This window comes from Colletotrichum karsti (assembly GCF_011947395.1).
Source record: "Colletotrichum karsti strain CkLH20 chromosome Unknown Scaffold42, whole genome shotgun sequence".
Taxonomy (NCBI): Eukaryota; Fungi; Ascomycota; class Sordariomycetes; order Glomerellales; family Glomerellaceae; genus Colletotrichum; species Colletotrichum karsti.
In genome coordinates this window covers 16,878-44,536 of record NW_024065942.1, presented here as the reverse complement: position 1 = coordinate 44,536, position 27,659 = coordinate 16,878, and the positions used below count along the sequence as shown (strand labels likewise).

Sequence of the window (27,659 nt, the reverse complement as noted above, 5' to 3'; positions counted from 1 at the left end):
CAATATCGCTAGCACATAGTCATACTGCCACGGCTAACACAGACGGCCTGACAACTGAGTCATTGACTCTGTTAACTTGAACGAGCGGACATAGGTTGTTGTCACGGCATATTTGAGCGAAGCCGTTCCGGTGCATCTTAATACCAGTTAAGTATTATTCCCATTCGTTTATAAAGCGCTTGTATTAGAGAGAAGGAAGACACCATGCTCAATCTTGATTCCGGGGCTGGGCTTCCATAACGCCGCGGAACCAAAATATGTTATTTCAAGCCCCCAAGCTGTCGACTCAGACCAGTCCTCCTCACCCCCTAAAACCTCGTGAAGGCGCAAGCGTGATGCTGGAAATGAGCTCACAGTAATCACGCACACTGACTACTTGGCAGGCCTCGTGCGCGCTCCCAACCTATCGTACTTTCGCCTGGTTATCGTTTCGCCGACCGTTTCGCTAGGTAGGGTACCACCTGTCCGTCTCAAAAGGCCTCACAATGATCGTCCTCTTCTCCAGCTGATATCAGCCTCGTGTCGTCGAGAATGGCAGCTGCAATATGTACCAAGTGGCCCCGGCATGTATTCTGACAAGCCCGTACTTGGGTTCCCCCGAGCTATTGTATCTTTTGGATGGATCAACGACCATCTGTATGCCAAAAGGTGTTCATCCTGTTTTGACTGTCATAGCCAAGTTGAGCGAGTCGCCGGAAAGGCTCAGAATACCTTCGACATCTGAGCAAAACCAGCCTTTGCGTTCTTTTAAATTACGAATTAGTGTGTCATGAACAAAGTCCCTCGGATGCATTAGACAGAGGCAACGCAAGAAAGATAATCGGGGTCAGCACAGCACTCTCACGTAGGGATCGGCGTACTCAGTTTCAATATGTTGTTGAGGGAGGCTCTGAATGTATCCACTGGAAGAGTGTGGAGCAGAGTTATATCCTCTCCAGTAGTCGGCGCTGGTCGCTGGTAGTTGGCGTTCTCTCGACTTCCTCTCCCGGCTCGATTTCAGGCGGTACGAACAATATCTGTTGCACTTGACTCAAGTGACCTTCCAGGACCTTACAGGGTTTGAATGCACGACTTCGTCCATAAACCAAAGACGCGGATGGTCGTGTCATCTAAGGCAGTCCATACCGTGCTTGACTTTTGATGGACTTTTACGTCGTTGACACAATTTGTATGCTAGGCAACATTGTCAGCTGAGAATTACAACACCAAGGAGTGCCAGTGTTGGAAGCCAAGTAACGGCAACGATTAACCTGTACTCATCCCACGAAGTGTAAAAGTTTCTCTGCTATCGGAACGAAGAGCCTTGACTGTGCGATCCATGGCGCCACTGACGAGAATCTATAAATCCTCATCATGGAGGGATGAGAGCTCGCCTCACGTGTCCGCGCAGTGTCGACAGGAAAGCCCCGGTCCTAATATTCGATAGCTTGATCGACGAGTCGAGCGAGCCCGAGAACAAACTTCCTACTAGAGACTTTGAAACAGTGTATTCCCATTGTATGCCCTGTGAGGGTTTTGATAGCATTTCCTGTCTTCATGTAGGAAACGACAATAGCGTTATTGTACGAACCGCTCAATAACACGTTCTGCTGCTCTCCAAGAGCGAAACAGGCAACATCGTCCCGATGAAGACTCAGTGTCTTGACAGGGCAACAACCATGACCCCATTTGAATTCAACCTAAACTGTTTCAGCTGGAAACCTTGCTGGGGCATAGGCGGACGCGCCCCGAAGCGTTCTTGGTAGACGATCTTTCATGGATGAAGCTGCTTAGGGTCATCGTCTGCCAATGCCTTTCAGCGCTGATTGACTTGCACGGTTTTGTAAAACGATTTAAGATCAAGTAGCCTCAGAAAGTCCAGAGGCACTTCCGAAGGGACGACAGGCGATAGAATGTCGATTTTCAGGTGCCCATGTGCTTCGCGAGACCACAACGTTACTGCTGAAGTTTTAGCAACTAATTGATACTTTGCAGGACGACTACAATGCGGCAAACAAGATGATTCGAGATTTTCGTGAAGTCTGTCACGATCACCATTAGCATCGCACAAGGAGCAAGGACCGGAGAAAACTACCGACACGAGAGAGCGAATCGGCCTGGCGATGTTGCATAAACGCTCCAAATGTTGGACACCGCGAGTCAATCTGCTGGATTAAACTTATTTAGCTCCAACATGATTATTTCTAGCGGCCGTTCTTGGCCAATTCGATTCTCCAACGACGCGTACGCACTGGAACGTGTTCGCGTATGAACTGTGTGACAGTTTGTTTGTGTAGCTTTGTGGCTGTGACGTTATATGGTCGAATGCATCTCGTCGTGGGCCACTTGCAGTCCGCTACTAAGGGAATACTTGGAATTCAGGAACCGCAACGATATACCCGGCTTCGACGACGCGGATGAAAGGATTGATCGGCGTGGATTTTGAGGTTTAGTTGCGATGGCAAAGTTCGGTCGCTGGAAGTAAGGAGGTTCCGTCGGTGTCGTTACAACGCCAGGCGGAAAAGACGAAGCTGATTGTCAAACGGAGCGACATTGCTCGTACGATGATTCCCAGAGCGTGTTGCGTCTTCTGGCGCTCTGCAGGTGATAGGACAGTTAACAGAAAGCGGTCTCTGTGTCTCGACCTTTCGAATGGGTGACGCGACTTCAGGTGGGAGTGATGATGCGAATAGTACTCTTTTGAGAGGGCAATTCAGAGACGATGTCAGCTGGAGAAACATAAAGCCACCAAAAAATTCAAGTTATCAATAAAAACACGCTGTTTCTCAGGCTGTAGGTTCCGTGTTAATGGGACGTACGATACACCGTTATCGCAATGAAGTGTGTGCAGGCGTCGTAGCTATTCAATGCATTAGACGTTACTTGGGACCATCAGAGCTCACTCATTCGAAATGAAAACAAGTGAACCCATGCGTAAGATTGTTTGGATTATTCAAGAGCTCACGCAGAGATCAAGACATTCTTCATCTTCTGGAAGGATGGATGTTGAGAATGACGGAAGGAAGTCGGGTGTACTACGAAATCTGACTCAGCAAGCAGATGACAAAGCCAGAAGGGAGACACACGTGACCTGGGTCCACTACTTCGACCGGATTAGGGATAGACCGGAGCGCGCGTTCCTCTGGCGCCTGCCTTGGCCCGTGCCAACCGGTACGTACACACGCAGGTACTGCTGCCGATTCGATTACCTACGCAAGCAGCAGCAGCCTTGCCTTCTGGCCTGCTGCTGTCCCCGGAATCCACCCAACTTCATCATCATCACAAGCTCTCTCTCGCCGGCGACATCCCGCCAGATCGTCTATATTTTTTGCATCCTACCCCCAATCATTTGAACAATAAGCAAAAACAGCAGCTGCGGACAGAGCGAACGATAGGATGGGTCAGAACCAGAGTGGAATGGGTGGTGGAGGAGATGGTAAGGACGAGAAGGATAAGAAGGTATGAACTCCATCCAAATCACCTCGCAAACACCCAAAAGACATCGACTAAGCGGTGAAACAGAAGGAGAAGCCCAAGTATGAGCCTCCCCCGCGTCCTACCACCAGAGTCGGCCGCAAGAAGAGAAAGGCCGCCGGTACGAGCGCCGCCGCGAAGCTCCCCGCCGTCTTCCCCACAAGCAGATGCAAGCTCCGCCTGCTACGCATGCAACGAATCCACGATCACCTGATCCTCGAGGAGGAATACGTCGAGAACCAGGAGCGCCTGCGCAGGGCCAAGGCGGCGAAGGAAGGTGCTGCCGTCGGCCCCGAGGGCGATGTCGACCGCCTGGCCGATGAGCGCGGCCGCGTCGACGACATGCGTGGCAGCCCCATGGGTGTTGGCACTTTGGAGGAGATGATTGACGATGACCACGCCATCGTGAGCAGCACGACTGGTCCCGAGTACTATGTTAGCATCATGAGCTTCGTCGACAAGGACCTGCTCGAGCCCGGTGCCAGCGTGCTCCTGCACCACAAGAGCGTCAGCATTGTTGGTGTCCTGACTGACGATGCCGACCCGCTTGTCAGCGTCATGAAGCTGGACAAGGCACCCACGGAGTCATACGCCGACATTGGAGGTTTGGAAACGCAGATCCAGGAAGTCAGAGAGTCAGTCGAGCTGCCTCTGCTCCACCCAGAGCTTTACGAGGAGATGGGTATCAAGCCGCCCAAGGGTGTCATTCTCTACGGTGCTCCTGGTACCGGAAAGACCTTGCTTGCCAAGGCTGTCGCCAACCAGACTTCAGCTACCTTCCTGCGTATAGTCGGAAGTGAGCTTATCCAGAAGTACCTTGGTGATGGTCCCCGTCTAGTTCGCCAGCTCTTCCAGGTATGTCTGACTCCCCACTTACCCAACTCGCCGCTAATATCTGCAGGTTGCCGGCGAGAACGCCCCCTCCATCGTCTTCATCGACGAAATCGATGCTATTGGTACGAAGCGTTACGACTCGACGTCCGGAGGCGAGCGCGAAGTCCAGCGCACCATGCTGGAGCTCCTCAACCAGCTCGACGGTTTCGACGACCGTGGTGACGTCAAGGTCATTATGGCCACCAACAAGATCGAGACGCTCGACCCCGCTCTCATCCGTCCCGGCCGTATCGACCGAAAGATTCTCTTCGAGAACCCGGACCAGAACACCAAGCGCAAGATCTTCACCCTGCACACATCCAAGATGTCGCTTAACGACGACGTGGAGCTTGAGGAGTTCATCTCGCAGAAGGATGACCTGTCTGGTGCCGACATCAAGGCCATCTGCTCCGAGGCCGGTCTGCTCGCCCTCCGCGAGCGCCGTATGCGGGTGCAAATGGCCGACTTCCGCTCGGCCCGTGAAAGGGTCCTGCGCACCAAGCAGGAGAGTGAGCCCGAGGGCTTGTACTTGTAGTGTGTTCACGTGTATGACTGGGCGGGGATAGACAGGACGACGGAGGAAATGACAGGCAGCTACGATAGAGATAATGCCAAGCAAGCTCAACGGCGGATGTCGATTTCCTGGAGCGATGCAACGTGAAAAGTGATGATTCGTACGAGAAGATGGTTTGAAGGATTTCAATGCATTCAGGGCATCTCGTCGCTAGCTTCACTGTGATGGGGTGCATTCCGATTTCATGGCTAGCTACCACATGAGGCGCTTCCTGCAGGAAAGATGGCTTTCTGGCGAAACGAAATCGCAAACGAGGAGGATTCCTCACGACAAGGTCGAGAGGCAAGGTGGTGAGTTAGGGTGGTGGTGAGCTTAACCATCCTGCCATCTGAACGTTCTGGAATCACGCCAGACGGGCTCGGAAAATGTCCCGATCATACGGCGTCTACCTGTCTCCGTCGGCGTCTGGAGACCTGCTCGGCATCATCCGGCTCTGGACATATGCTTGTGTCTTGAATTCTCGTCTCTAGACGCCCTCGGAAAGAAGTTTTGTATTAATCATGTCCTGAACCATGCCTTTAACCTCACCATCTGATCCAACCAGACAGCAAGGACATATCTCCGCCCAGTACGGAACAAGCACGATGTATTTCGAGAACGAACAGCCAGAGGTCCCCTCCTCTGGCACAACATAAGCAATTGCCGGCATAGACTAGGTACGATAACGACGACGATCATCGCATCCCTACCTGTCCTCGCATATCCTTCCACGAAAAACAACAAGACAAGACCCCTCAAACAGTTCCTTAGTAACAACCACCCCCTCCTCCCACCCATCAGGAACCTCTCGCCGTTCGCGTCTGCTGCCAGAAAGTTGACTCCCGACTCGCAGAGCCGACGATCCCAGCCCGTCTGAACCCTAAGCAAGGCCCGCATTTGGGAATCATGGTGCTTACCGAGACCGCCGTACGTACACCACACACCCCTCTGGCGGCTGCGGCTGCTTTTTGGGTCGGGGGTGTTCCTGGTATCATGGCGAAGGCGAAGTCTTACATGGATGGTTGATGAATGCGTTTCCCCGCATCTTTGAGAACATGGGGAAATGTGAGAGAGGCGTGGTGATGGGAAATGCCGTTTTCGCATTGGTGGTATTATACAATATGAACAATCTCTAGCTTGAAGCTCGCCAAGAAGAAACAAAACCTGCTGAACGAGACAATAGAAAAGAGAAAGAGGTATCCAAACGTGACTTGAATGTGCCATATCAATACCCAGCCCGACCCAACCTCTCCTTCTCCTCCACAATCGGCTCCTGCGTAACCCCCTCCTCGCTCCCGTCGTACCTCCACTCCGACGCCACGGACGCCGCATACGGCGGCGCCGGCCCGTCCTCGTCCTCCTCGTCCTCCTCCAGCGGCGGCGGCAGCGAGCTCGGCGTCATGTACCCCGTCGCGGGCGGCGTCAGATCCCCCGGGGGCCCCATCGCGGCCATCTCCCGCGCGATGTCCGGATCGATCGCGTACCGGCCCTCCATGGCCATCAGCGTCTGCCACAGCGGCTGCGACCCCTCGGGCCACTCGGCCTGCAGGGTGAGGATCTTCTTGGCGGAGATGCGGCGGTTCTGGTACGCCACGCCGTTGCAGTCCTGGCGCGCGAGGATGATGGTCCCGTCGATCTGCACTCCCGCCCAGAAACCCCGGGACTTGATGTAGCTGAACATGGGGCGCCCGGTCTTGGAGAGCGCGGCCTCGACGGCGCCGCCGGTGCCGACGGGCCCGATGGCGACGGAGGACTCGGCGCCGAGGGAGACGCGGGGGTGGGCGAAGGCGGCGACCTGGGCGGGGGTGTTGAGGACGAGGACGCAGTCGTAGATGTCGAGGCCGATCATGAAGCCGGCGCCGAGGGTGGAGACGACGAAGGAGGAGGGCGGGGACCAGGTGCCGTCCGGGCGGCGTGCGACGACGATGCCGGAGCCGGCGGCGAGGGAGCCCATGTAGGCGCCGGCGCGGAGGGTGTTGAAGACGGCGAGGCCGGAGCAGTTGGCGAGGACCTTGTGGGGGATGGTGACCATGGACTTGACGGAGAGGCCGAGGGGGTGGGAGGGGGCCTTGTAGGAGGACGCCGGGGCGGGGCCGGGGTCGTCGGTGAAGGCGTGGAGGATGCGGGAGGCCTTGGCGCACTCGCGGTCCATGGTCTGGGGCATGAAGCCCTCGGCGCCGAGGAGGTTGACGGCCTTGTTGATGGGGGCGCCGGCGGCGGTGGTGATTCTGTGGATGGAGTGGCCGAGGCCGCGGTTGGGCGGTTTCGGGGCGGAGGAGTGGTTGCGGGAGCGGTGGAGGGAGAGGGAGATGCGGCGTTTGAGGGAGAGACGGGTCGCTGTTGTGGTGGTGGAGGTGAGGGATTGGGTTTCTGCGGAGGAGGAGGAGGAGTGGTCTGTCATTGTGATATGTGAGGGCATCGTGAATGTTTGTGTGCTTGTGAGCCTTGCGATGAGGGTCGAAGGAGCGGAGAAGAGAGAGAGAGGCGATGGAGATGAGCTGAGCTCATGAGTGTGATATATAAACGCGTCCCATCGTCAAAGCACATTTTCACTCGAGGGGGGCGTCGTCAGGGATCGACCCGACCTGATCCAAGCTGGGATGTAAGTTGCGGAAGAGGGTGTGAACGGCGTAAGGAGAGACGTCTCGGTCTGGCCTTGCGAGGAGCCAATGGTCAATGAGTGAAATCGGGAGCATTCTGGTCCAATGGGACAAGACAAGGTTGGCTTTGGTTAATGCTCTCCGTGGAAAGGCCAGTCCGGACACAAGGCGCATTTGAGGGGGTGATGTTCTCGGGAGGTCTAGGCGAGGCGGAGGCGAACGGGGGATGGGACGGAGGAGCGAAGGAGGGTGGACGGAGCTTGGAGCGGCGAGGGGCGGGATGGGGTCTTTCATCTCATGTTCTTTGGGAGCCCTTCCGAGATGTAGAGAAGCATGCTTGTATTCGACAAGGTTTGAGTTGGGAGCTTGTTTCATGTGACCAGCGTGCGTAGTCCTCTTCTGTGTCTTTAGAGCTGGGCTGGAACGGGGTCGAAAGGTAGGGCTTACGGAAGACGGACGTGGTGTAAGGTGAAGTATGGCAAGAAGGTGAGGGAGGTGAGGGTGGGAGGGAGGCGCAGACGTGCAGGTGAGGAGGTTGTGGGATGGGAGAGTTGGGGTTTTGGGGGTCCTGTCAAACGCGTAAGTGTCTTCGTGGGCTTTTGATTCAAGGTTGTGACAGGAGGGTGAGCTGTTGAGGTAAGGTGAGTTGTCTGCTCCTAGATTGGCGAGGGTGTTCGTGTAGGTGACGATCGTGGGATTTGAGAGTCGAAGTTGTGGTGGAGGCGGAGAGTTGAAGAAAGCAGGGAAAGTGGCTCGTGCGCGCTGCGACCGACTTAGGCACCTAATTGGGCAACTTTCTCATCCACCTGTCTTCGTGGCTCAGTCGGTAGAGCGTTGGTCTCATATTATTCAATATGACTCTGTCTGTAGATAGGGACATCCAAAGGTCGAGAGTTCGAGCCTCTCCGAGGACATCTTTTTGCTCTTTGAGTATCGCAGATGTAGAGTTTTTGTCTTCTGATTGTGGTGGTGGCGTTTTTGGCTCGCGATGACGGTTCAGGGCGCGCGGGACGAAGGCTATATGATATGGAAATCTGCGGGACTTCACCTTTGTCGCCTGTGTCTCCGAGGGTTCCTCCTAATCATTTATCGACTTTGCCTAGTGTGAGTGCGTACCTTTTTGATCTAGTTGTGTGCCAGTGGACGATTGAATCTGCAGGCCGCTCGCAAAGTCATCAAGTCTTGGGTATTCATGCAGCAGCTAGCGACTTTCTGCGTAGACAGGTATAAATGTATTGCGTCCTGACAGCGACGGGTTCGTTGCGAACGTGATTTATTGACGAGACATTATGAACAGGGTATGGGTATATGTTTACTCTCATCAAGAGTATTTGCGAGTATTATACAACGTCCGTACATGGTGACCAAGTCTTACACGAGATCGCCAGGTTCGCCTCTCCTTCGGAGTTCGCCAAAGAGCTCATCATGCTTCGAGAGCCGGCTCGTGCATGAGAGCATGAGGTGGCGTGGTCCTCCGTATCTTGGTTGTCGATTGGGAGAGCAGCGCTGCAATAGATGCAACCTCCATTGGTTCTTGGGGCGACTTTCGACATGTCGCGACAGTATATCGGGTAGAAATCGAGGTCTCTCTCAACCCTGCTGTGGCGAGTTGGGTCGTGAGGCCATTTCATTTCTGGCGAGATATGCTCGTCACCGGCGCGCGCTGCGTACTCTGTCAAGACGTCGCAGCCAATGATCTACCACGACGGGCCTTAGTCCTAGCCACACACGGCGATACAGGTGGTTGGCGATGCAGCCCGTGAGCGTTGGCGGCTTCCTGGAGTCGGATGTGGGCTCCCTTTTGCCGGTCGGCTGAAACCGAAGCTTGCTCACGGTGGAGGCTGTGGAGGTTCGCCCAGTCTGAACAGGTCCAGCTTGAATACTGGAGCAATATTCGGGTCCCACTTGGGTACGGCGTTCGGCGGCGGGTTCGGCTCAACTTGCCTGATGTCAACGCCATCGCGGACACATCGCAACGGCCACTGTATCCATTCCCTCCACGGGTCCTGGATGGCCTTGTCCAGGGCCGAAGCCACGTTGTGCCCCCAGCCGTTGAGGTACCAAAGCTTTCGCTCGAATGCGTGGACGAGTGCTGCGTAGTACATGAGGATGGTGAGAGCCATTGGATGGTTCTGGCTCATAAGCTCGAGGAAGGATTGAGGTAGCGAGACGGCCCATCGCCAGACGAGACCGGACCGGTGAGATGGTGTCGAGACGGCGGCGAAGGTGAGCTTCAGGCCCTCGAGTGCGGACTGACACATTGACGTGTCTTCGGATGGGGCCATGCTCCGGGTGAGGTTAAGAAGGTCGTCGATCTTGTTGGCGAAGTTACCTCCGACGGCTGGCTCGACTCCGCCTTGATAGAGCCACCGAGCTAGGGGACCGTTCGAGATGTAGCGATAGGCGAATGGAAGGGTCAGTATGCTCTTAATGCCTGTGACTGTTAGCCTAGTATCTCTGAGGAACGTGTATTAGGCCTCACCCTGTAGTAGAATGAAGGACTGGGCCACGTCCTTGGATGTGATGGGGCCGTGGGGATGAGCTATTGAGTAAGTGTTCAAAAGAAATATGCAGATGGCGTGTAGAACATAGGCATCGGCATTATTCTCGCCAATGTCGTTCAACCCTGGGGAGAACTTGCTAAGGGCAATGTTCTGATGACGGGTGGAGATGGTGGTGTATTCCTCTCGCTTTTCCGGGTTGAGATAGGAAAGGTGAATCGCAGACACGGCCAGGATGCCATGGAGGAGGAAGTCCTGCAGCAATCAGCACATGGACCATCCAGTTGAAGAGTCAAGTGGCCTACATGGGCAAATGCGATTTCGGGAACGGTAGTCGTCCACAGGTGAACGAAGTCGGGGTTCTCGGACAAGGTGTGAGCCGTGTTGGAAGTGAAGTGGTGTACGAGCTGCATATCGGTGAGCCAGTCCGCCTGGGGGATATGCTGGGGATCCCCGCATTCGCCTCGATTTGACGCAGAGCTGTTGTCGTTGTCGTTGGCGCCCGGGTTATTCATCGCATCCATCTCAGCCGTAAACTCGGCCAGAAGCCCTTGCATGGCCGCCACCTTTTCCTTCAACGACGTCAACTGAGGCGAGTGCCGGTCCCGGCGACTGCCCGGGCGACTGGTCGAAGAAGCATCCCCAACGCTACCGGGGGTCGCAGTACTTGCCGCCTCCGGGGCTGGCTTTGGCGACTCGGTGACAGCCGGGAGCTGGGGAGCGAACGGAGTCAAGACCAGACTGCACTTGACGTCGTGTCGCACGCAATTCCGACATGGTCGATTTTCGTCACACTGAAGGCCGTTAGATCGTATCCCGAATAGGGATTGGGACTTGGCATCCTTCAGTGCCGGACGCCGACCCCGGTCTCGCTCCGTCACTCTCACTCACCTTGACGCGGCGCTTTTTGCACTGCTGGCAACCGTTTCTCGACTTCTTATGGCCGATGCGCGTCCCCCGTACACCGGACCCCAGCTTTGGTTTCCCGCCGTTGGTGGCAGCGGACCCGTTCTCCAGTCGTGTAACCTCGGCCTTGAGAGAAGGCGAGTCTGTCTCTGGGGATTCGGCACTCATGGCACCGGCACTGGCAATGGCATCTGGGCTTGTCGAGTGTCTGATGGGGGAGGAAAGTGACGAAGGAATGACAGGTCAGGATAGCGGTGCCTGCTCTGTGTCGCGAAATGGAATGGTGAGTTGTTGGTTGTCTCAAGGGATGTTTTGACGCTTGGACTTAGGGTGAGATCCACGGTATCTGATCCCCAAGCTGGTGGCGCCTTCTCATACTGCCGGGCTGCATGGCATGCGCGACGGCGCGAGGTGGCATTCGGGAGAGACGTGGATGATGGGCAGGGCTGGGGTGTTTGGTGCGAGTGCTCCACGTCGTCGGCTTTAAGACGGGTCGGGATCCATGTGACTTGCAGCAGCATGCGCGACTCCCGAGCGTGCTCGTAGGTTGTCGTCTGGCCGCGGTGTTAAGCTTGTTTGGACCTCGAGCAATGAGGTGTGTGTTATGACGAAATATTGATTTGACAGCCGTTTGTACGAGAAGAGAGTTCAAGGGCACCGTCAGGGACCTGCGCCTCCAGCTGTAGGTCGGGTGCACCTGCGCGAAGCTTAAGCTTGGCTGTTCCGGGCCGGCCGAGACAGGCACGTGACGTGGTCTTGAGAGCTCCTGAAAGGTACGTACTGCGTGCTTCCTGGGTGGAGTAAGATCGACCCGCACTGAAGCATGGCCCAAGCTCCCTTCTTTTTTGACCCAATCAGATCGATGGAAGCGGGGAAATGGCTGCTCCTCCTGCTGTGGCTTAAACCAATGAGAGCCTATTAACCAGGAACCCATCTTAAAAAGTGGATGTTGCGGGAAACGGGAAAATGCAGGCACGAGGAGCTAAATTGCGACATGCAGACGGGACGCGCCAAATGCTGGAAGGAACGCGACTTCCTGTGCTGGCCAGAGACGTAGGTAGCTGCCTCCGAGGTCATCACAACGTCAGTAGTACAGTGTACCTGCCGATGGGAAGGCGCATTCTTAGCTCGAGGTCTTCAGCCACTGACTTGCACTTTCCTTCCTGCTTGTATCCGTAAAGAACCTGGAGCGTGTCTTCCATCCGTCCGACCCCTCATTTTCTTCTTCTTCCACCTCTTCTCCTCTTCTCCATCGTCTTGCATTGGCTTTTGACGTGATCCCGTTCATCCCTTGCAACTCAACCGAATAAATGACCATCGATCCGACGTATTTCCCCATTTTCCAATCTTAATCCCACCCATCCGTATTCGTCTTCAACATCCCTGACGCACATCTCCTGCGAACCCCCCCAAAATGGCAACCTCGTCCGACAACAACGACGTCAAGGCCTCGGCCAAGGACAATGCCTCTTCCGACATCCATGACATCAAGGCTTCGGTCAAGGACAATGCTGCCGGCGTCTATGCCTACGGCCAGCGCCAGATCAATCGTGTCGTCAGCTTCGACACTAGGCAGAAAGCCTACGGCGACGTTTCCGACTTCGCCCAAAGGAAGCCTCTTCTTTTCGTACGTCCCCTCCTCAATTGCCCCTCTCAGAAACCTTCCTAATGGTCCATGTGTCTTAAGTCCTTCATCGTCGCCCAGCTGGTCTTCTCTTCCTTGCCCATCATCGCCTGCTTGACTTTCGCTTTCTCCACGATCGTCTTCGCCCTGGGCGCCGCCGTCATCTTCACCCTTTTCTGGGCTTGCGTCGCCCTACTCTTCCTCGTGCCTACCCTCTTCTTCACATGCTCCGTTGGCATCGTCGTCTGGATCTGGGCAGCCGGAAGCTTCTTCGTCGTCAAATGGCTGTACGAGATGTCTCCGGTGAGCACTAAGGGGGAGATTCGCGTCGACGTACCGAACGGTAACACGCACGCCATTACCAAGAACGAGGGTGGGATTGATGTACACACGGTGCAGAATTGATATCATCAATGCAAGAGGGACTCGAAACAGGTTTCTTGTTGTTAGGTTCGGCGTTCGCTTGGTACTGGAAGTGTTTTGGACGGATACCCGGGTTCAGTTATGCTATTCCAAGGTATGGGAAGCTCCATCCATACGTTACAGAGGTTGTTGATGCTTCAATACAGAACATTGCCATTGTCTACTTATGAGGGTGCTTGTCACTTGCTTTCATCTTCATCCGAACTTTCGCAAAGACTTGCTGCGGTGTCCTTCTCAAATTTCAGACTGGTTTACGTCAAAACCAAACCTCATCCCCTCTCGCTCTCTTTGGTCAAAAGTCCGGAGCCTCAATATGGAACTCAAGACCACAAAGTCCCCCGGGGCGTCGCGTCCAGCTGTCTTACCACAGCACCGGCTCCTTGCAAGCATGCGGAAGCACCGTCACACCAGAGCTCTGGAAAATCTGGAGAATCTCCTGGCCTTCGCGCACCGCCCAATGATGGAAGCATTCGGCCGCCACCTCGGTCAATAGACTATGACGCTCCCGTGAAAGACTAACCGCAAATTCCCGCAAGTTCATCAACAGGCCATATCCAAATGCGAAGCCATCCAAGTGAAGCCTCCTCAAAGTTTGCGGAAGAGTTGTGAAGAAGGTCCTACGCCTCGCTCGGCTGCAGCCACCGATTGGGCAGTCGACGCTGCGAATGTCAATCCAGAGCTTTTCTAGACACTCGAAGACACCCATCTCCAAGGGAGTCTCGTATTGGAGTATATCATCCACGCCGAGATAACGGGTATCTATGCACAACGAGCGAAGTGTCCGGGAGCTTTTTTTCAACACAGCAACGATATCCGGAGCCATTGGTCTTCTCTCCAAGAAACCTTCAGGAGGTCTTGTTGCGTTCCTCGCCAAGAAGGCAAAGTGCGTCAATTCTTGACAACCACCAAACAGCCTTTGCAAGTCGTCCGCCGTCAACGTTACCCTCTTGAGAGTTACGGACCGTAAGCGCCCAAGCGCGCGTGTGTACTCCGCCCCGGAGACGTTGCAGTCCTGCAAATACAGCTCAGACACATTTTCTCCCAGGGCTAGCAGACTCGCGACAGCAGTCGAACTCAGGCGCTCGAAACCTACGTAGTCGTCGCTGCGATACCATGCTCTAAAGGCTATCCGGATCGCCTCGAGCGTCGGCAGTGCCGGCGCCGGCGTTGCGCGACTTGCGGCACCGAAAGTCTTGACGATCTCCTCCGCGACCATGGGCGGCAGCGATAGCGTCAGCTCCCTCAGGTTCGGCAGCCTGTCCATCGTGAGCACGGTGAGCAGACCGTGCAAGGCTGCCCAGGATGCCCTTTGCGCATCACGACTTGGACGCATAGGAATCAGTGCTGGGACCGGTCGACCCGAAGCCTGTGCGAGTTCCGTCACGAAAGAGCAGTCGTCTTGGATCTTTCGATCGCTTTTCAAGCTCTTCGAGACATTGCCGACCGCCCAGAAGGGCGTCCAGACGTTGCGGAACGACTCGAAGCTCGAAGCATTGTCGGCTACCGAGATGCACAACCGTTGAGTGTGCTGGGCGGAGACAGAACTCTTGTTGAGGCGTCGTAGAATCGACACGAGGTGGGATGCTGATCCGAAGTCGGGAACAACGATGCTGCCCCGGAGATGGAAGAGGGCTACTTTGCGGTGCCGCTTGCAGGACAAAGCGAAACCGCGCAGGGCCATACGGTTATAATCCTTCAAGATGTAAATTTGTTTTGTTGTGTCAACCGTGTCGAGCTTTGACTTCCACGTGCCTCTTTCGTTTATAGGGATGAGGAGTTCGCAGATCATCGACAACAGCTCGTTCGGGAGATTGGCGATGCCTGTCTTGGGAGGCTCCAGCGGGGGTTGCTCTTCTGACGGGGATGCTTCTCCTGATGCAGGCGGGGTCTCTCCTGAGTAAGGCAAGGCCTTCTGTAGTGAGGTGAGAGGCTCCATCCTCAGACCTTTGGCAGTGTATTACGAAGATAGAAGATGTTTGTCGTTGTGATCGTCAATCAGAATGGACCAAGGCGTGACCAGAAAACAGAGGATCGAGGCTAGAAATAGTTAAAATGAGCATCGGAGATGTGTAAACGTATAGTCAACAAGCCTTGTAGCTTTCTTGGGGCGGATACCTACTATGTAGTCGAAGATTTGCAGTCTCCGGAAGACCTTTGAAGTTAAAATTGGGCAGTTAGGACAGCGGCGGACCACCTTGTTGGCTTTCCGACCAGTTCTTTCTTCAAATCGTGGTGAGAATTGCCACCTATCCAGATGACCTTGAGAATTTTGTCGTTGATTCCATGGTGAGCTTGAGCATTGAGATCACGGAATGGGGAACTCAGAACCGTTTCCGAACCAACGGTTCATAGACCCCACGCCCTTCTAAAGAACTCAAAGTCATGATTCAAGTAACACCCGACTGCAAGCCATGTCGTGGCTTTGACAACGACCACGGCAACGTATGCAGTCTCCTCAAGGTCCCTCTGGGTTCCATCGCCGAAGCCACAACACGGCCTGAGCCCATGCCATTCCCTCCTACATAAGGCAATAGCCACAAAACAGCACCCGTATGCCACCGTGATTCTCACACCAACTCGTGTTCCGAGGATGACCCTTCCACCGGCTTTCTCAAAGACGTGCTCGTCGACCAGAGTAAAGCAATGCCGTTAGTAGGCGGGATATCACCACGAAGCAGAATCCCGATTTCAGCTGGATGGAACCGATTCAGCCATCCAAGGACCAGAATCATCAGTGCACCGTCGAAGATGAAGACCATGTACAGAGCAAACAAGTACACCTGCTACTGGATGTACGGTTTCTCGGATTTGGCGGTCGGGGCGTGGCGCATGCGCCGGTGGAAGACGCCGGACACGACGAGGAAGCAGCCGAAGAAGGCGAGTTGTACGCCGAGGCCGACGATGATGGTCAGTTCGCCGTTCGCGACGTCGGAGGGGTTCTTGGAACTTAGTTTGCCGGCGCCTTGAGAGTAACACGGCACGTTAGTATGTCTCTACGCTATACAGGTCTTGTTCTCTGGATATTCCACGGGTCGGGAAAAGCGATTTCTTATACCCGATGCTTGAAGAAAGAGAGAGATGACATTGCCTGGGACGAATAACTTGGTTGGATGTTTATTCGTGCCCTTGCTAACAGCGGGCATCTCGCTCTACAAACAACAGTGACCCAAGGATTGAAAACACGGACCTTCCATCAGACACCCCCGAGGCTCTAGACACCCTTCGCGCTTTCCAAGCAAGCGAGATACCTCAACAAGCACAAGAGTGCTTCGCCAAAGCTACCCAGGACCTTCACAATATAGTCAGGATGATGGCGGCGTTTGGCGCCAACGCCGAGGTCAGTGTGGTCTTCGCTTGGCTACACACTCTTGACGACAATATCGTAGTGGATATCAAGTCACGCAAGCCGCAAGCACTATTGCTTTTGGCGTATTTTGCCGTATTTCTATTGCGGCTAGAAAAGATGTATTGGTTTGTCAGGGGCTGGGGCAGTCGACTCGTTAAACAGATCGAGGAATTGCTTTCTAGGCGTCCAAGGCAGTTGGAGCATCTACGGTGGGCCGTGGAGAATGTACAAGATCTATAGAATCATTAGAATGGTGCTGCCGCTGCTGTTGTTGTTTATGATGTTGTTGTTGTTGTTGTTCTCCTGCATCCTCATTCTGACTTGACGGCCTCCCTAGGGACACAAGCTTGCCTTGTGGTGGGATTACAAGCTACAAGACATAACGGAAGTCCTTATTCTCGTCATCAGTCTTATCGTGCATGCCCATGCGCATTCCGTCCAGCCTGTCCTCCAGGTTTTCGGGCCTGCCGTACAGACGGTCCCGGCGCTTGTTCTCCCAGATCATATAGAAGCGCAGGAGAACAGCACACAAAAGACCGATACCCAAGCAGACCATGATCGATACGATGGCCAGCACGTATCTTGGCGCGTCCTCGCTTCTGAAGAAAAACGGGCCGGCGATGTTCCCAGCGGCGTACATGATGAACAGGAGCGTGTTGGCGACGGCGCGCTTCGTGTGTCCGGCAATGTTCTGACCAACGATGGTCAGGGCAAAAGGGCTCTGGTTCGATTGTTAGTGAGTGATTTTGAGTTCGGAAGGCTGAGGTGTATGCTTACAGTAACGGCGTACGAATTAATCAACCAATATGCCACGGCCCTTCCGTAGATATTGGCGTCGGTTCCGAGCGTCGCGTAGACCGCGGCAACGCCTGCGATGGCGATGACCATGGGTACGATCATGCCCCAGGTACGGAGGTTTCCATATTTAATGGAAAAGAAGCCCCAAAGAATCATACTCCCAGCGCTCACGAGCGAAGACGGAAGCCCGATAAGCAGAGTCTTGAACGAGTCGAAACCGAACCCAGCCACAACCAAGCTGCCAAAGTTGGTGAGGCCTCCGTTCGGCACACTCTTGAAGAACTCAAAGCCGAGAAGAAGCCATAGCTTGGGGTCCTTGAGAGCGTGCCAGATCTGGTACGTCTTCCAACCATAGCTCTTGATTCCGGTCATGTTTTCCGCGACGCGCTGAACTGCTATGCGCTTCTCCTCCTCTGTGAAAAAGGATGCTGTTCCGGGCGTCTCGGGCATAATGACCAACCAGATTGAGCCGGTGAGGAAGGACAGGATGCCGAGGATGAGGAAAATATACATCCAGGGTCGTAGTACGGTGTTTGTAATGTGACCAAGGCCGTATGACGCAAGGGCGCCGAAGATTGTGAAGATACCCTGCATGGCGGACCACAGGAGCGTTCTCCATACCTGTTCCTTGCGGGTGTAGAAGGTGGAGGTGTAGAGGACGAAGCCTGGCATGACGACGGACTCGACCACACCGAGAAGGAACCGAATCACGAGGAGCCCCTTGAATTCTTTCAGGCCCAGATGACTGTAATACACATGAGTTAGCAATGGTTCTTTGTTGAGCGGAGACGTGACAATTAAAATGCTTACCCAACCATCAAAACACCCCAAGCAAGGACTGTCATGCCCAAGAACCGGCTCACTTTCAGCTTCTGGAGCAGGTAGTTTCCGGGGTACTGAGCGACCAAGAAGCCAAAGTAGAACATAGAACTGGCCCAGGAGTACTCTGTACCCTTGAGATTCAAGTCCTCTCGGAAATGGAACAGAACCGCCCAGCTCATGCTCAGTTTGTCGATGTAACATATTCCATAAAGGACGCACATCAACGGGAGGAGGCGACGGTCGAGCTTCTTACAGATGGCGGCGGATTGTTCAGGGGTGATGGGACGGAAGTCTGAGCCTTCGAGGATGTCGTAGCCCTCATCGGCGTTTCCGCCCATCTTCAGGTCGGGCAGGCATTCTAGATCCTCAACGGGCCTCTGAGGGCTTCTTTGTTCGATTGTGTCGGCCATCTGGACGAACGAGACTGGAAACGTAGCAGGAGGGCAGTTCAACGAAGGAACGGAAGATGGCTCCCAGGAGATAAAGTCGAGACTACGCCGTCTTACATGTGCCCCTGGGACGGACCAAAAACGATGTAGATGTATATACCAGACGATTCGGACGTCGACGCTTATCTTTCCCTCCACAAGCCCCAGGTCTTCCTGCAGGACCCATCCGGGGTATGGAGAGAGATCGGGGTGGGTCTCCGGCGGCGGGAGATATATCTACGTCAGCTCAGTCTGGAAAAGATGTCCCGAGGTCAAACCCCGACGGCTCACGACCCACCACTCCCCGCACTTGAGTCTGTCATGACGGCACACGCTCCGACGAGGCACGCCTACGCCAGATCGGAGTCGTTCCCCTATCTTCAGCTCGTTGCTCACGAGTCCAGGCAACGTGACATACATGTATGTTCGTTCCCCTGTCCCGACTCCCACGTCCTCGAGCCCCCGGCGAGGGCAACTTCCAGTCAAAAGCAGAAGCCGAATCCATCCCGAAAGCCTTCTTTACCAAACCTACCGCGATCTCATCATTCGAAGGATTATTTGCCTATCCCGTCTCAACCCGCCTCACGTTCATCCCGTCAAAGATGACGCCGCCCGAAATTGACGAGAAGAAATGCCTCGACTTTCTCTCTAAGTTGGTTCAGATCAAAAGTTATTCTCAAAGCAATGGTGAGATTGAGATCACCGACTACATCCACGCTCAGATGACCCGCATCGGTCTCGAGTCCGCCATCTACCCCTTCGACGAAGGAAAGCGACAGAATGCCGTGGGCATCTGGAAGGGCACCGGGCAAAGCAAATCGACCGCAAAGACGCTGCTGTTCAACGGACATCTCGACACGAACCCAGTCTCCGCGGGTTGGACCGTCGATCCCTGGGAGGGTAAGGTCGACGAAGGGTTTATCTACGGTATCGGCGTGAGCAATATGAAGTCCGGATGCGCCGCCTACTTCTGCGCCGTCGAAACCCTCAAAGCAGCCGGGTGGACTCCTTCTGCCGATGTCACACTGACGTACGTAGTCGGAGAGCTGCAAGGGGGCGTAGGGACCAAAGCCCTGATCGACCAGGGACGTATTGCCGCCGACTACTTCATCAACTGCGAGCCGAGCGATATCCGGTCCATTACCATGCATGCCGAGTCTCTCGTCTTCGAGATTCAGCTCCTGGGCGTGACGAGGCACATGTCGGCGCGAGAGGAGGCCGCCGACGCCATTCTAGCCGCCTGCGAGCTGATTCCCATCCTGTCGAAGATGCGCTTCCGGAACGCGCGCACGGAAGAACACGCCAAATGCAATCGCTGTAACGTCGGCGTCGTGCATGGGGCTCTGGGGAAAGACCTCATTGAGTGGCGGCCCCCGCAGGTCGCCGACTACGCCAAGATATTGGGTAGTGCGAGATATGCCCCGGGCCAGAGTCGCGCGAGCGTTATCTCGGACATATGCGACGTGGTGGAAGGCGTTGTCCGCAAATACCCAGGAATGAGTTTCGAGTTCAAGGAGGACTCGCGGCCGACTATGCCGGCGTTTGAAGTGTCTAAAACATCGCCAATCGTCAAGGCTGTTAGTAAAGCGTACCACGATGTACGTAACGAGCCACAAGCCGTTGGCGTTCTCTCTCCAACGTGCTTTTATGGCTCGGACAGTGGGTTCTTGTATAAGATGTTGGGTATGGAGGGTGTGGTTTGCGGGCCTGGTGGCAGATACAACACCCGTCCCGACGAGAAGGTCGATATCGCGGATTATTTAGATTGTGTCCGAATGTTTATTAGAGTCATTATGGAAATCTGCGGCTAGCCGATTGAGCCTGGATTGGTGCTTATTACGCCTCATTACCAAAATTGAAGATCGTAATTCATGAACGCTGCAGAACTGTGCTGTGATCTGATAACTCTCGCCCCCAGGTTCAGGCTGACGGGCTGACGAGCAGTGTTTACTCTCTTCTTTGAAAGCAAAGCATGAAGTCCCTTATACACAAGAATAGGATGAGGAAGCAGTATTTTTTCAACTCCTTGAGTCCTTTCATAGAGAGAAAACCCGGAGGTATTCGAGGGGAAAGTGATGCCGAGGAGCATGTATACCGGGGCAACAAATTGTCCACGGGTTCGAGAATGACTGGCTACTTCGAATACCTGTGACCCCATGTCATCTCTGCTGTGAATCCAAAGCATCAACACACCTCATGTCCAAAGTCTACACCCTTGAAAAACGAGTTTATCATGATGCAATTTTTTTATTTTGGCGTAGAAGACTTCGCCCTTTAGGTTCAATAAGACATAAAGAATTTTGTTTTACGGATTGTTGAAGAACCTCGATAGGCTTTAGACCGTGTAAGCGAGGTCGGTGAAGTTGTCTCTATCCACACCTATTAAAAGGGCCTCAAGCTCGATCAGACAGCTGGATCGCCATAGTAGTGATTGAAGTTACTCGAAGGAAACCTAGCCGGGCGAGACCAGCAAAAAGAAACGAATGCTGCGTCAAAACAAAAGTAATCGTGCCAACACTGTGGATCGAACACAGGATCCCCGCATTACAAGTGCGATGCCTTACCACTTGGCCATGCTGGCGAATCGGATGAAAATCTGGGAAAGTTTTGTCTTTATGTAGCTGGAGTGTGGGGTCGCCTAATAGCCAATCGTACGCTCTTAGTTTCCCCTGCCCTGTGCCATTTCCTTTGTCGGATCTCTGCGATGTATCAAGACCGTAATTGTACATGAGAATCAATGAGTCCATCTTCAGCTTCGATGGAGGTGATTGACGTTCGCCATTGCGGCCCAAGTCACCTGCAGTGTGAAGAAGTTGGGGAATGACCTTCGGTTCGTGTCCTTGCGGTTCCGGCAGCAAAGTGGGGCCGATGCCGGCCTAATATCCGACTCGGTCGACGAAAGAACCAATGCGCAGCTTTTCGGTAGTTGTGTAAACCCTGATGAACGACGACTTCTCTTAATGTGAGCCCTCTGATGTAATTCGTTTCTTAACTGATGTATGATGTAATTTGTTTTTTGCACCGTCTGATTAACCACTTTTCTTTAGATCTTTGAAAGCTGGACTTCCCCCAGGCCACTCTGTCTGATCTGAAGGAAGTGTATCACGCCTGCCGATCCGAGAAGTAGAAGGGTAGACTCAGCAGGAGAAGCGTGATCACCGCTTATCACACGGGGAAAAGAAAAGATGCATCACCTGAGGAATAATTTTGACTCGGCAGAGGCGAGGCTCGGCATTTGACAATTCTATTCGACCTTCGTTGGCTTACTTCGTCAACAGATATCCTCCATACCGAAACGTGTAGACTCACTGGGACCCAACAATATCCGGCTTCGACAACACTTCTTCCTCACCTTCTCTTTGATGCAAATCAACTTTTGAGACCTGTTAGAAGTCAATCGTCACAACAACAAGAACACAAAAGCTGACAAGAACGATAACAGCACTTTAATATGTCTACTTTGATAATATGTAGATGCTTTAATGAGAAGACTCTACTGTTACATCAAGATCCACAGGGACATGGATCATGCATATATGACGACATGAACTCGAGGGGCTTTGTGGAGCATCACCACATTCGTTACCCCTCACTTCCTATTATCACTACAGCAAAACGACTTATCTATCAACTACGTCTCAACACTCCGTGATTCACCAAAACCAAAGATCTGTAACGCAGTCTTAATCTCCAACAGTCCTCAATGACTATGGCAAATTTCTCGAACCTGCCAGCAGAGCTCGTGCTAAGAATAGCACGCAGCGTAAGATCCCACGATTCACCAAAAGACCGGGCCGAAACACTTGTAGCTCTGCATGATAGGAATGAGCGCAATGAGGAAACGGTCGGTAATTTGCGTCTGCAAAAGTATCGCCTGCGTTTCGAGCAAACCTCGTTGCTGAGTCTCTCAAGCACCTGCCGCGCATTCAGATCGATTGTGGCCCCAGAAGCGCACTATTTCATCTCCAACGTTACCATGCAAGGTTCCTGGCCACCGTTACAGCTGTTCTCAATGCTGCAACTCCTCGAACAGAGACCTGATCTCCGCGGTTGGGTCAAGCAACTTCACCTTGCCATGCCACCTTCAACGTACTACTTCGAGGATCTCGCACCCGGGCAAATCCAGTCTCTCTGGGAGCAAGTTGAGAGCAAGTATGGAGTCAAAATACTCGGCAGAGAAGAAGTCAGAGACGATTCTTCTCGTTTCACGGATGAAAGGGGATACGGTATTCTTCTGGCTTTGCTGCTTTCTGTCCTTCGAGGCGTCGAAGGTCTCTCGGTATTTTCGACGGCTGGAACTTTTGCTCATGCTGGCAATTATTTGACTCAGAATTCTACTCTTCTGACCCAAAGCAACCAACTAAAAGGGAACGACTATACGCAGGAAATCAGCCCAACAACAATCCTTCCCAACCTTACGTCTCTTGCGGTTACCAATCAACTCTACAACGACGTGGAATTACAACCAAATATCACGACGTGGTCTTCCATGGCTGTTCTCGACGTTTGTCCAAATCTCTCAAAAGTTTGGGCGGATGGGTTTTACGACAGTCCTCCGCTTGGCAACTTGCCCAACAATGTATGCCAAAACATCACAGCTCTCAACCTCATGAACACTTTTATTTCCGAGGATGCCTTTCCTGCTCTCATGGAACGAATTCAATGTTTGGAGACCTTCAAGTTTCTTGTCATGGAGCCTGATTGTGGCTCTCTGCTGGACGACGAGGAATACGGAGTACTGTCTCCTAGAGCAGCTGTACGAGGCCTGCAATGCCACGCAAAGTCTCTGCGTACATTCTATTACCAGAACGACGTCGGGTACTTTGGCAAGGATGAGCTATTTGACACCTTCGAAGCATTTGCCAGTTTGAAGAACTTGTGGATCGATACAAAAAGCTTTACCACCACAGGCGGCGCGTATGGCATGGACTTTGATGCTGAATACTCAGATTCCGAGGATGGAACCGACACGGAGCAGGATGATGGCCCTCAGAACCTTCCAGGTCTTCCGTGCTCTCTTCGGCGTCTATACATATCTGAAGACATAGAGCCAATCGTCGACAGCTTGCGTTTACTCGCTTCAGAATGCGAGCTTCGGTTCCCAAAGCTTGAGAAGGTGGTTTTCGGAGAACCTTACCTGCTTGATGGCCCAGGGTTTGACGAAATGGGCCTCAACGAGATTTACAGGACGTTTCGCAATGCCGGCGTTGAAGCCTGCCCTCATGACAAGTACCAATCGGATCTTTGGTAAAACTGGCAGCCTGGTCTCAAGTTCACCTCTTTCTGAGAAGCTACCCGGAAAGTCTTTTTACTTGGAGATCAAATGAGGCTGGAGAAAGGGGGATCTCGATAGAAGGGTGCGATTTGAGCGAGAAGCCTAACTTGTGATGGTCTCGTGACCACCCACGAAATTATTGTGCGCTGATTATATCACGACAAAAGAGGATACAGACATAGCCGCACATGCTTTAGAAGCTCAACAACTTGATTTCCACTTATCAATATGTTCACACAATCGCTGCCCTGACGTACATAGCCTCTGAAAATCCTGATCTACCTGACTCCATCGTCTCCTCCCAGATTGAACTCTCACCACATGACTGGCGCTGTTTCGATATTGCGCGAAGCCCGTACGCCAGCGGCCTGAAAAACATCATGAATGATCCGGAAAGCTACTTCATTGCACTCGAAGGCAATCTCCTCAAGCTGGGGCAACATATGAGGCTTGCAGCTTTTAGAGAGCCAACTCAGGTTTGATTGGAGTTCCATGGTACTGCCGCTGAAGTGTACCCTTCTCAGGGACGAGGGAAGAGTTCGAATGACTGAGTTGATAGCGGTGGCCTCCTCCGGGTCGCCGTTGGGCGCATGACAAACGCCCCAAGTGTCGATCCAAAGATTCTGGAGGCTGACGAAATCCTCCAATGTGTCGTAAGATGTCTCAGGCGAGCAGGCACTGATGCCAAAGCCGGAGTCAGAAGATAAGCACAGCGTGAGCAACTGTTTGGCCGCTGGGCTCCTCTTCAAGGCGTCTAAAATTGTCTTGCCATCGACAATCATGGTCACCTCATCGTCGTCGTTTTCGTATGGCTCGAAGTACATGAACTTCGTTAGGTTGGGGACAATGTACAAGAAATCCTGAAGCCTTCCGTCGTGGAAGTATACGTCTTTGAGAATGAGAGATGTCAAGTTGGTCATGGACGCCAGTGGCGTTGCTCCATAGACTTGAATGCTGAATGTCTGAACAAAAAGCTCTGTGACATTCAAGCCTAGTTGACCAAATGTTGCGACGTCTTCGGCCTGAGCCGCATTTTTACGCCAGCCCATGGGTGGATAGTAGTACCGCAACGAGACGCTTTTCAGCGACGAGAGAGGTCGGACGTTTGGAAGCCCCTGTACTGTGTCGCGCAGCGAATTGCCAGTCTCAACTTCTTCAAGTGCTGGCCCTCGAAGCGACCAAAGATGGTCCTCGAAACATTTGAATAGAAAAGCAGAAGTGCTTATCGCAACCTCTTCCAGGTTCGGAAGGGCAGCAAGCAGCAGAACAGCCATAAACGCAAGATAATCATCGTCCTGATATCGCATTTCGTTGGATTCAGAGTTCTCGTCAACAGCCTCGAAAACACCATGTTCATGAACACCATCCATGTCGTTGTCAGATGGAAGCTCATAAAGTGTGAAACTTGCTGGAGCGGCAGAGTTGGGGTCGTTGGAATCACCGGAATTGAGCGAGTCGTCGGCACCTCCAGAAGTCTCTTCTTCATTGTCTGTAACGTATTCCCAATCATTCCTTTCTTCATCGTCGTTGGGCGGAAGGTAGCTGGGATCAACATCCAATCCTTTTGAATTCCCCCACTCTAACAAGCGGCTAAATCGACCCTGTGTAATGACAGTCCTACCCATAAACACAGGCTCAAGATGAATGTAGAGCTTGGTGACTTGTTCACCTAGATGAGGGCTTTTCTGAAGTAAAGAGAGGAGGGAAAGTAGCTTCTGGGTGCTGTTCCTGTGGCCGATGGCGATGAAGCGATGCAGCTCTTGAAGCTCCTCAGCGAGGGCGTTGTAAATAAATTTGCAGGAGAGAGAGAGGGAGATCAGGTGGAGCCTCTCATTGCGTAGATTCTTGGAGATAGGTAGCGTATCGACATCTTGATAGATACGAAGCTTCGAGGGGCGTTTGTATTGGAAGAATGAAGCGATGTGGAGCATAAGCTCAGCTGGCAATTCGTCGAGTTTCGCCATATTGTGTGTTTCGAGTCTACAACGAACTGACGGGATGCCAGAAAATGACGACCACCTGGCCTGACATGTCTTGAGTAATATCAGCCTAATGACGTTGTGGATTGGTGGTTAAAATGCCCAGAGCCTTGACTATTGTTGCAGAAAGCAAAGCGGGGTTGAAAGCGGCGATGCTGTGCGGGCAAGGTTGGTGCTCATGTGACTCAGAACCTAAAAGCATCAAAGCACTTTCATCTGACGATGTGAGAAAAACCTTCATTGAGCCTTCATTGGCACTTTGATCGCTAAACTAATGGAAAGAAAAGGAATATTCGAAATGTTCTGGTGGATGGTAGCCAATGTGGATGCCTAGATACTGCATCATTCCAACAACACAAAGCCATTTCAACCCCACCCAACCATTCGGCGAAAGAATTATTGTAGTTGAGAGGTAAGGCCTATTGAGTTCTTTGTTCAAATTCTTCGATCTACATAGAAAATGATAGAAAAATGGAAGAATATCGAACTCCTAAAAGGGTACTCATAAAGATGACTGTATCCCGTGACGATGAGATACGAACTTTCAAGCCCACTTTCTCATCTAGAGGGACTACCAAGACAGACGCAGTTGTACACGACTATCCATGCTCTCAACATGGCCCAGCTTTGCGACCTCCCTCCGGAGCTGGTCGTTGGAATCTTCAAACAGCTTCATACGAGACAGGCGATGCAAGATGTAATGACATCCGCGTCAACCGACAAAGCCTTTGCTATGATCCTCCGGTCTTCTTGGCAAGACCGTTTCAATCTCTCAGTGGTCAACCGCAGATACCACAAGATAGCCAGACCTCTGGTTTACAAAACGATCAGCATCCACAAAAGAGGCGCTCTCCGAAAGCTCGTCTCTCTTTTGCGATTTCTCAGAGCCAACCCAGATGTTGCATCCAGTGTCGAGCAGCTCTATCTCGATATTCGACCACACTCCTCTTACTTCCAGCACGTCAACCCGACCGACGCTGATACTGTTTTTGAAGCCTCCAAGACTTCGACTATCGGAGGCATTCAGTCCTTTTGGAACCACGAGTTGGAGAGGGCATTGGGCTTTCGGCCTCAGGTACCGGATACCCTCAAGACCACCCACGAGTGCGCGTGCTTCACGACAATCTTCATCCTGCTGCTCCATAACATGCGAAATGTCCACGACCTTGGAATTGCAGTTATGCCTGGCTCCTGCAGCTGCTTGAGCCATAGGATCAAGGAGATATGCCCCAGTTCAGTGGATTTCTTTGACGTCATGAACTTGATAATGGAAACGATTGAGCTACCCGAGCAACTGCATGATTTTCCAGCATTCGAAAACGTCAAAGCAGTAGCTTTGAGGTCGATAGACGGGATGTCTAACCCATTTCTTGGGTACCAAGCTGGAGCTCTCTTGAAGATGAACCCGAACGCAACTTGCTTCTACATGGAAGGATGCGACTTTATCTACAGTCAACTTTTCAATATGGGACTCAGCAGCATCACCCAGCTGACCATCCATGGGGTCAAGATGGACAAATATGACTACTTTACAGTGATCAAGAGCTGCTCGATGCTTCTGCACTTCAAGTACATCGCCAAGACCCACAACAAGTGTGACGTGGGAGGCTGCGGCCCAAGCCCGAAGAGAATCGTCGAGATGCTTCAGGAGACTGGCCACAACACAACCTTGGTTTCGCTGTACTTGGATTATCGCCAAAACGGCGATTTGTGGCGTCCAGGCTACCCGAGTCTGGCTGATTTCAAGGCTCTGGACAGCGCGTCGCTCTGCTTCAATACGACCCCCCTTGAAGACAGTGTTTGGGGCTCAAACCGTAGACCGGCAGAGTCGACTTTGATGTCTTTGCCCCAGAACCTGAGAATCCTGCGGCTTTGGGGTAACGGATGGAGCTCAAGCGCCCTAGAACAGCTTTTCCCGACGAGCGCGAAATTCCCCAACCTCGAGAGTGTTGACTTTGACTGGGAAGACGGCCAAGTCGAGTATTTTCGGCAGCGGCTCCGAAACTCAGGCATTCAGTCGTTGAACGCTGCAGATTTGACCAGATAATTGCGGCGTACTTGGTGGTATTTTAGCGGCA

At 53.0% G+C, this 27,659-nt stretch overlaps 10 protein-coding genes across 10 annotated transcripts; 5 read left to right on the top strand and 5 right to left on the bottom strand.

The window, feature by feature from the left end:
- Positions 1-3,375: 3,375 nt before the first annotated feature.
- CkaCkLH20_10669 (26s protease regulatory subunit 4) lies at positions 3,376-4,861 on the top strand (the record flags this gene model as incomplete). Its single annotated transcript, XM_038893383.1, has 3 exons — positions 3,376-3,438; positions 3,502-4,308; positions 4,355-4,861. 3 exons carry the CDS (start codon positions 3,376-3,378, stop codon positions 4,859-4,861), a joined length of 1,377 nt encoding a protein of 458 aa, XP_038741196.1.
- A 1,243-nt stretch (positions 4,862-6,104) lies between these two features.
- On the bottom strand, positions 6,105-7,280 carry CkaCkLH20_10668 (uncharacterized protein; the record flags this gene model as incomplete). The annotated part of the gene is made up of 1 exon (XM_038893382.1): positions 6,105-7,280. The coding sequence occupies one exon, from the start codon at positions 7,278-7,280 to the stop codon at positions 6,105-6,107; it is 1,176 nt and encodes a 391-aa protein (XP_038741195.1).
- Positions 7,281-9,308: 2,028 nt separating this feature from the next.
- On the bottom strand, positions 9,309-11,054 carry CkaCkLH20_10667 (uncharacterized protein; the record flags this gene model as incomplete). Its single annotated transcript, XM_038893381.1, has 4 exons — positions 9,309-9,913; positions 9,962-10,235; positions 10,286-10,774; positions 10,872-11,054. 4 exons carry the CDS (start codon positions 11,052-11,054, stop codon positions 9,309-9,311), a joined length of 1,551 nt encoding a protein of 516 aa, XP_038741194.1.
- A 1,246-nt stretch (positions 11,055-12,300) lies between these two features.
- CkaCkLH20_10666 (uncharacterized protein) lies at positions 12,301-12,915 on the top strand (the record flags this gene model as incomplete). The annotated part of the gene is made up of 2 exons (XM_038893380.1): positions 12,301-12,513; positions 12,574-12,915. The coding sequence occupies 2 exons, from the start codon at positions 12,301-12,303 to the stop codon at positions 12,913-12,915; spliced, it is 555 nt and encodes a 184-aa protein (XP_038741193.1).
- Positions 12,916-13,294: 379 nt separating this feature from the next.
- On the bottom strand, positions 13,295-14,869 carry CkaCkLH20_10665 (uncharacterized protein; the record flags this gene model as incomplete). The annotated part of the gene is made up of 1 exon (XM_038893379.1): positions 13,295-14,869. One exon carries the CDS (start codon positions 14,867-14,869, stop codon positions 13,295-13,297), a length of 1,575 nt encoding a protein of 524 aa, XP_038741192.1.
- Positions 14,870-15,716: 847 nt separating this feature from the next.
- Positions 15,717-18,309, bottom strand: CkaCkLH20_10664 (uncharacterized protein; the record flags this gene model as incomplete). Its single annotated transcript, XM_038893378.1, has 4 exons — positions 15,717-15,872; positions 16,659-17,000; positions 17,057-17,822; positions 17,888-18,309. 4 exons carry the CDS (start codon positions 18,307-18,309, stop codon positions 15,717-15,719), a joined length of 1,686 nt encoding a protein of 561 aa, XP_038741191.1.
- A 620-nt stretch (positions 18,310-18,929) lies between these two features.
- Positions 18,930-20,138, top strand: CkaCkLH20_10663 (uncharacterized protein; the record flags this gene model as incomplete). The annotated part of the gene is made up of 1 exon (XM_038893377.1): positions 18,930-20,138. The coding sequence occupies one exon, from the start codon at positions 18,930-18,932 to the stop codon at positions 20,136-20,138; it is 1,209 nt and encodes a 402-aa protein (XP_038741190.1).
- Positions 20,139-22,339: 2,201 nt separating this feature from the next.
- CkaCkLH20_10662 (uncharacterized protein) lies at positions 22,340-23,578 on the top strand (the record flags this gene model as incomplete). The annotated part of the gene is made up of 1 exon (XM_038893376.1): positions 22,340-23,578. The coding sequence occupies one exon, from the start codon at positions 22,340-22,342 to the stop codon at positions 23,576-23,578; it is 1,239 nt and encodes a 412-aa protein (XP_038741189.1).
- Positions 23,579-23,916: 338 nt separating this feature from the next.
- Positions 23,917-25,566, bottom strand: CkaCkLH20_10661 (uncharacterized protein; the record flags this gene model as incomplete). The annotated part of the gene is made up of 1 exon (XM_038893375.1): positions 23,917-25,566. The coding sequence occupies one exon, from the start codon at positions 25,564-25,566 to the stop codon at positions 23,917-23,919; it is 1,650 nt and encodes a 549-aa protein (XP_038741188.1).
- A 631-nt stretch (positions 25,567-26,197) lies between these two features.
- On the top strand, positions 26,198-27,628 carry CkaCkLH20_10660 (uncharacterized protein; the record flags this gene model as incomplete). Its single annotated transcript, XM_038893374.1, has 1 exon — positions 26,198-27,628. One exon carries the CDS (start codon positions 26,198-26,200, stop codon positions 27,626-27,628), a length of 1,431 nt encoding a protein of 476 aa, XP_038741187.1.
- Positions 27,629-27,659: the final 31 nt, after the last annotated feature.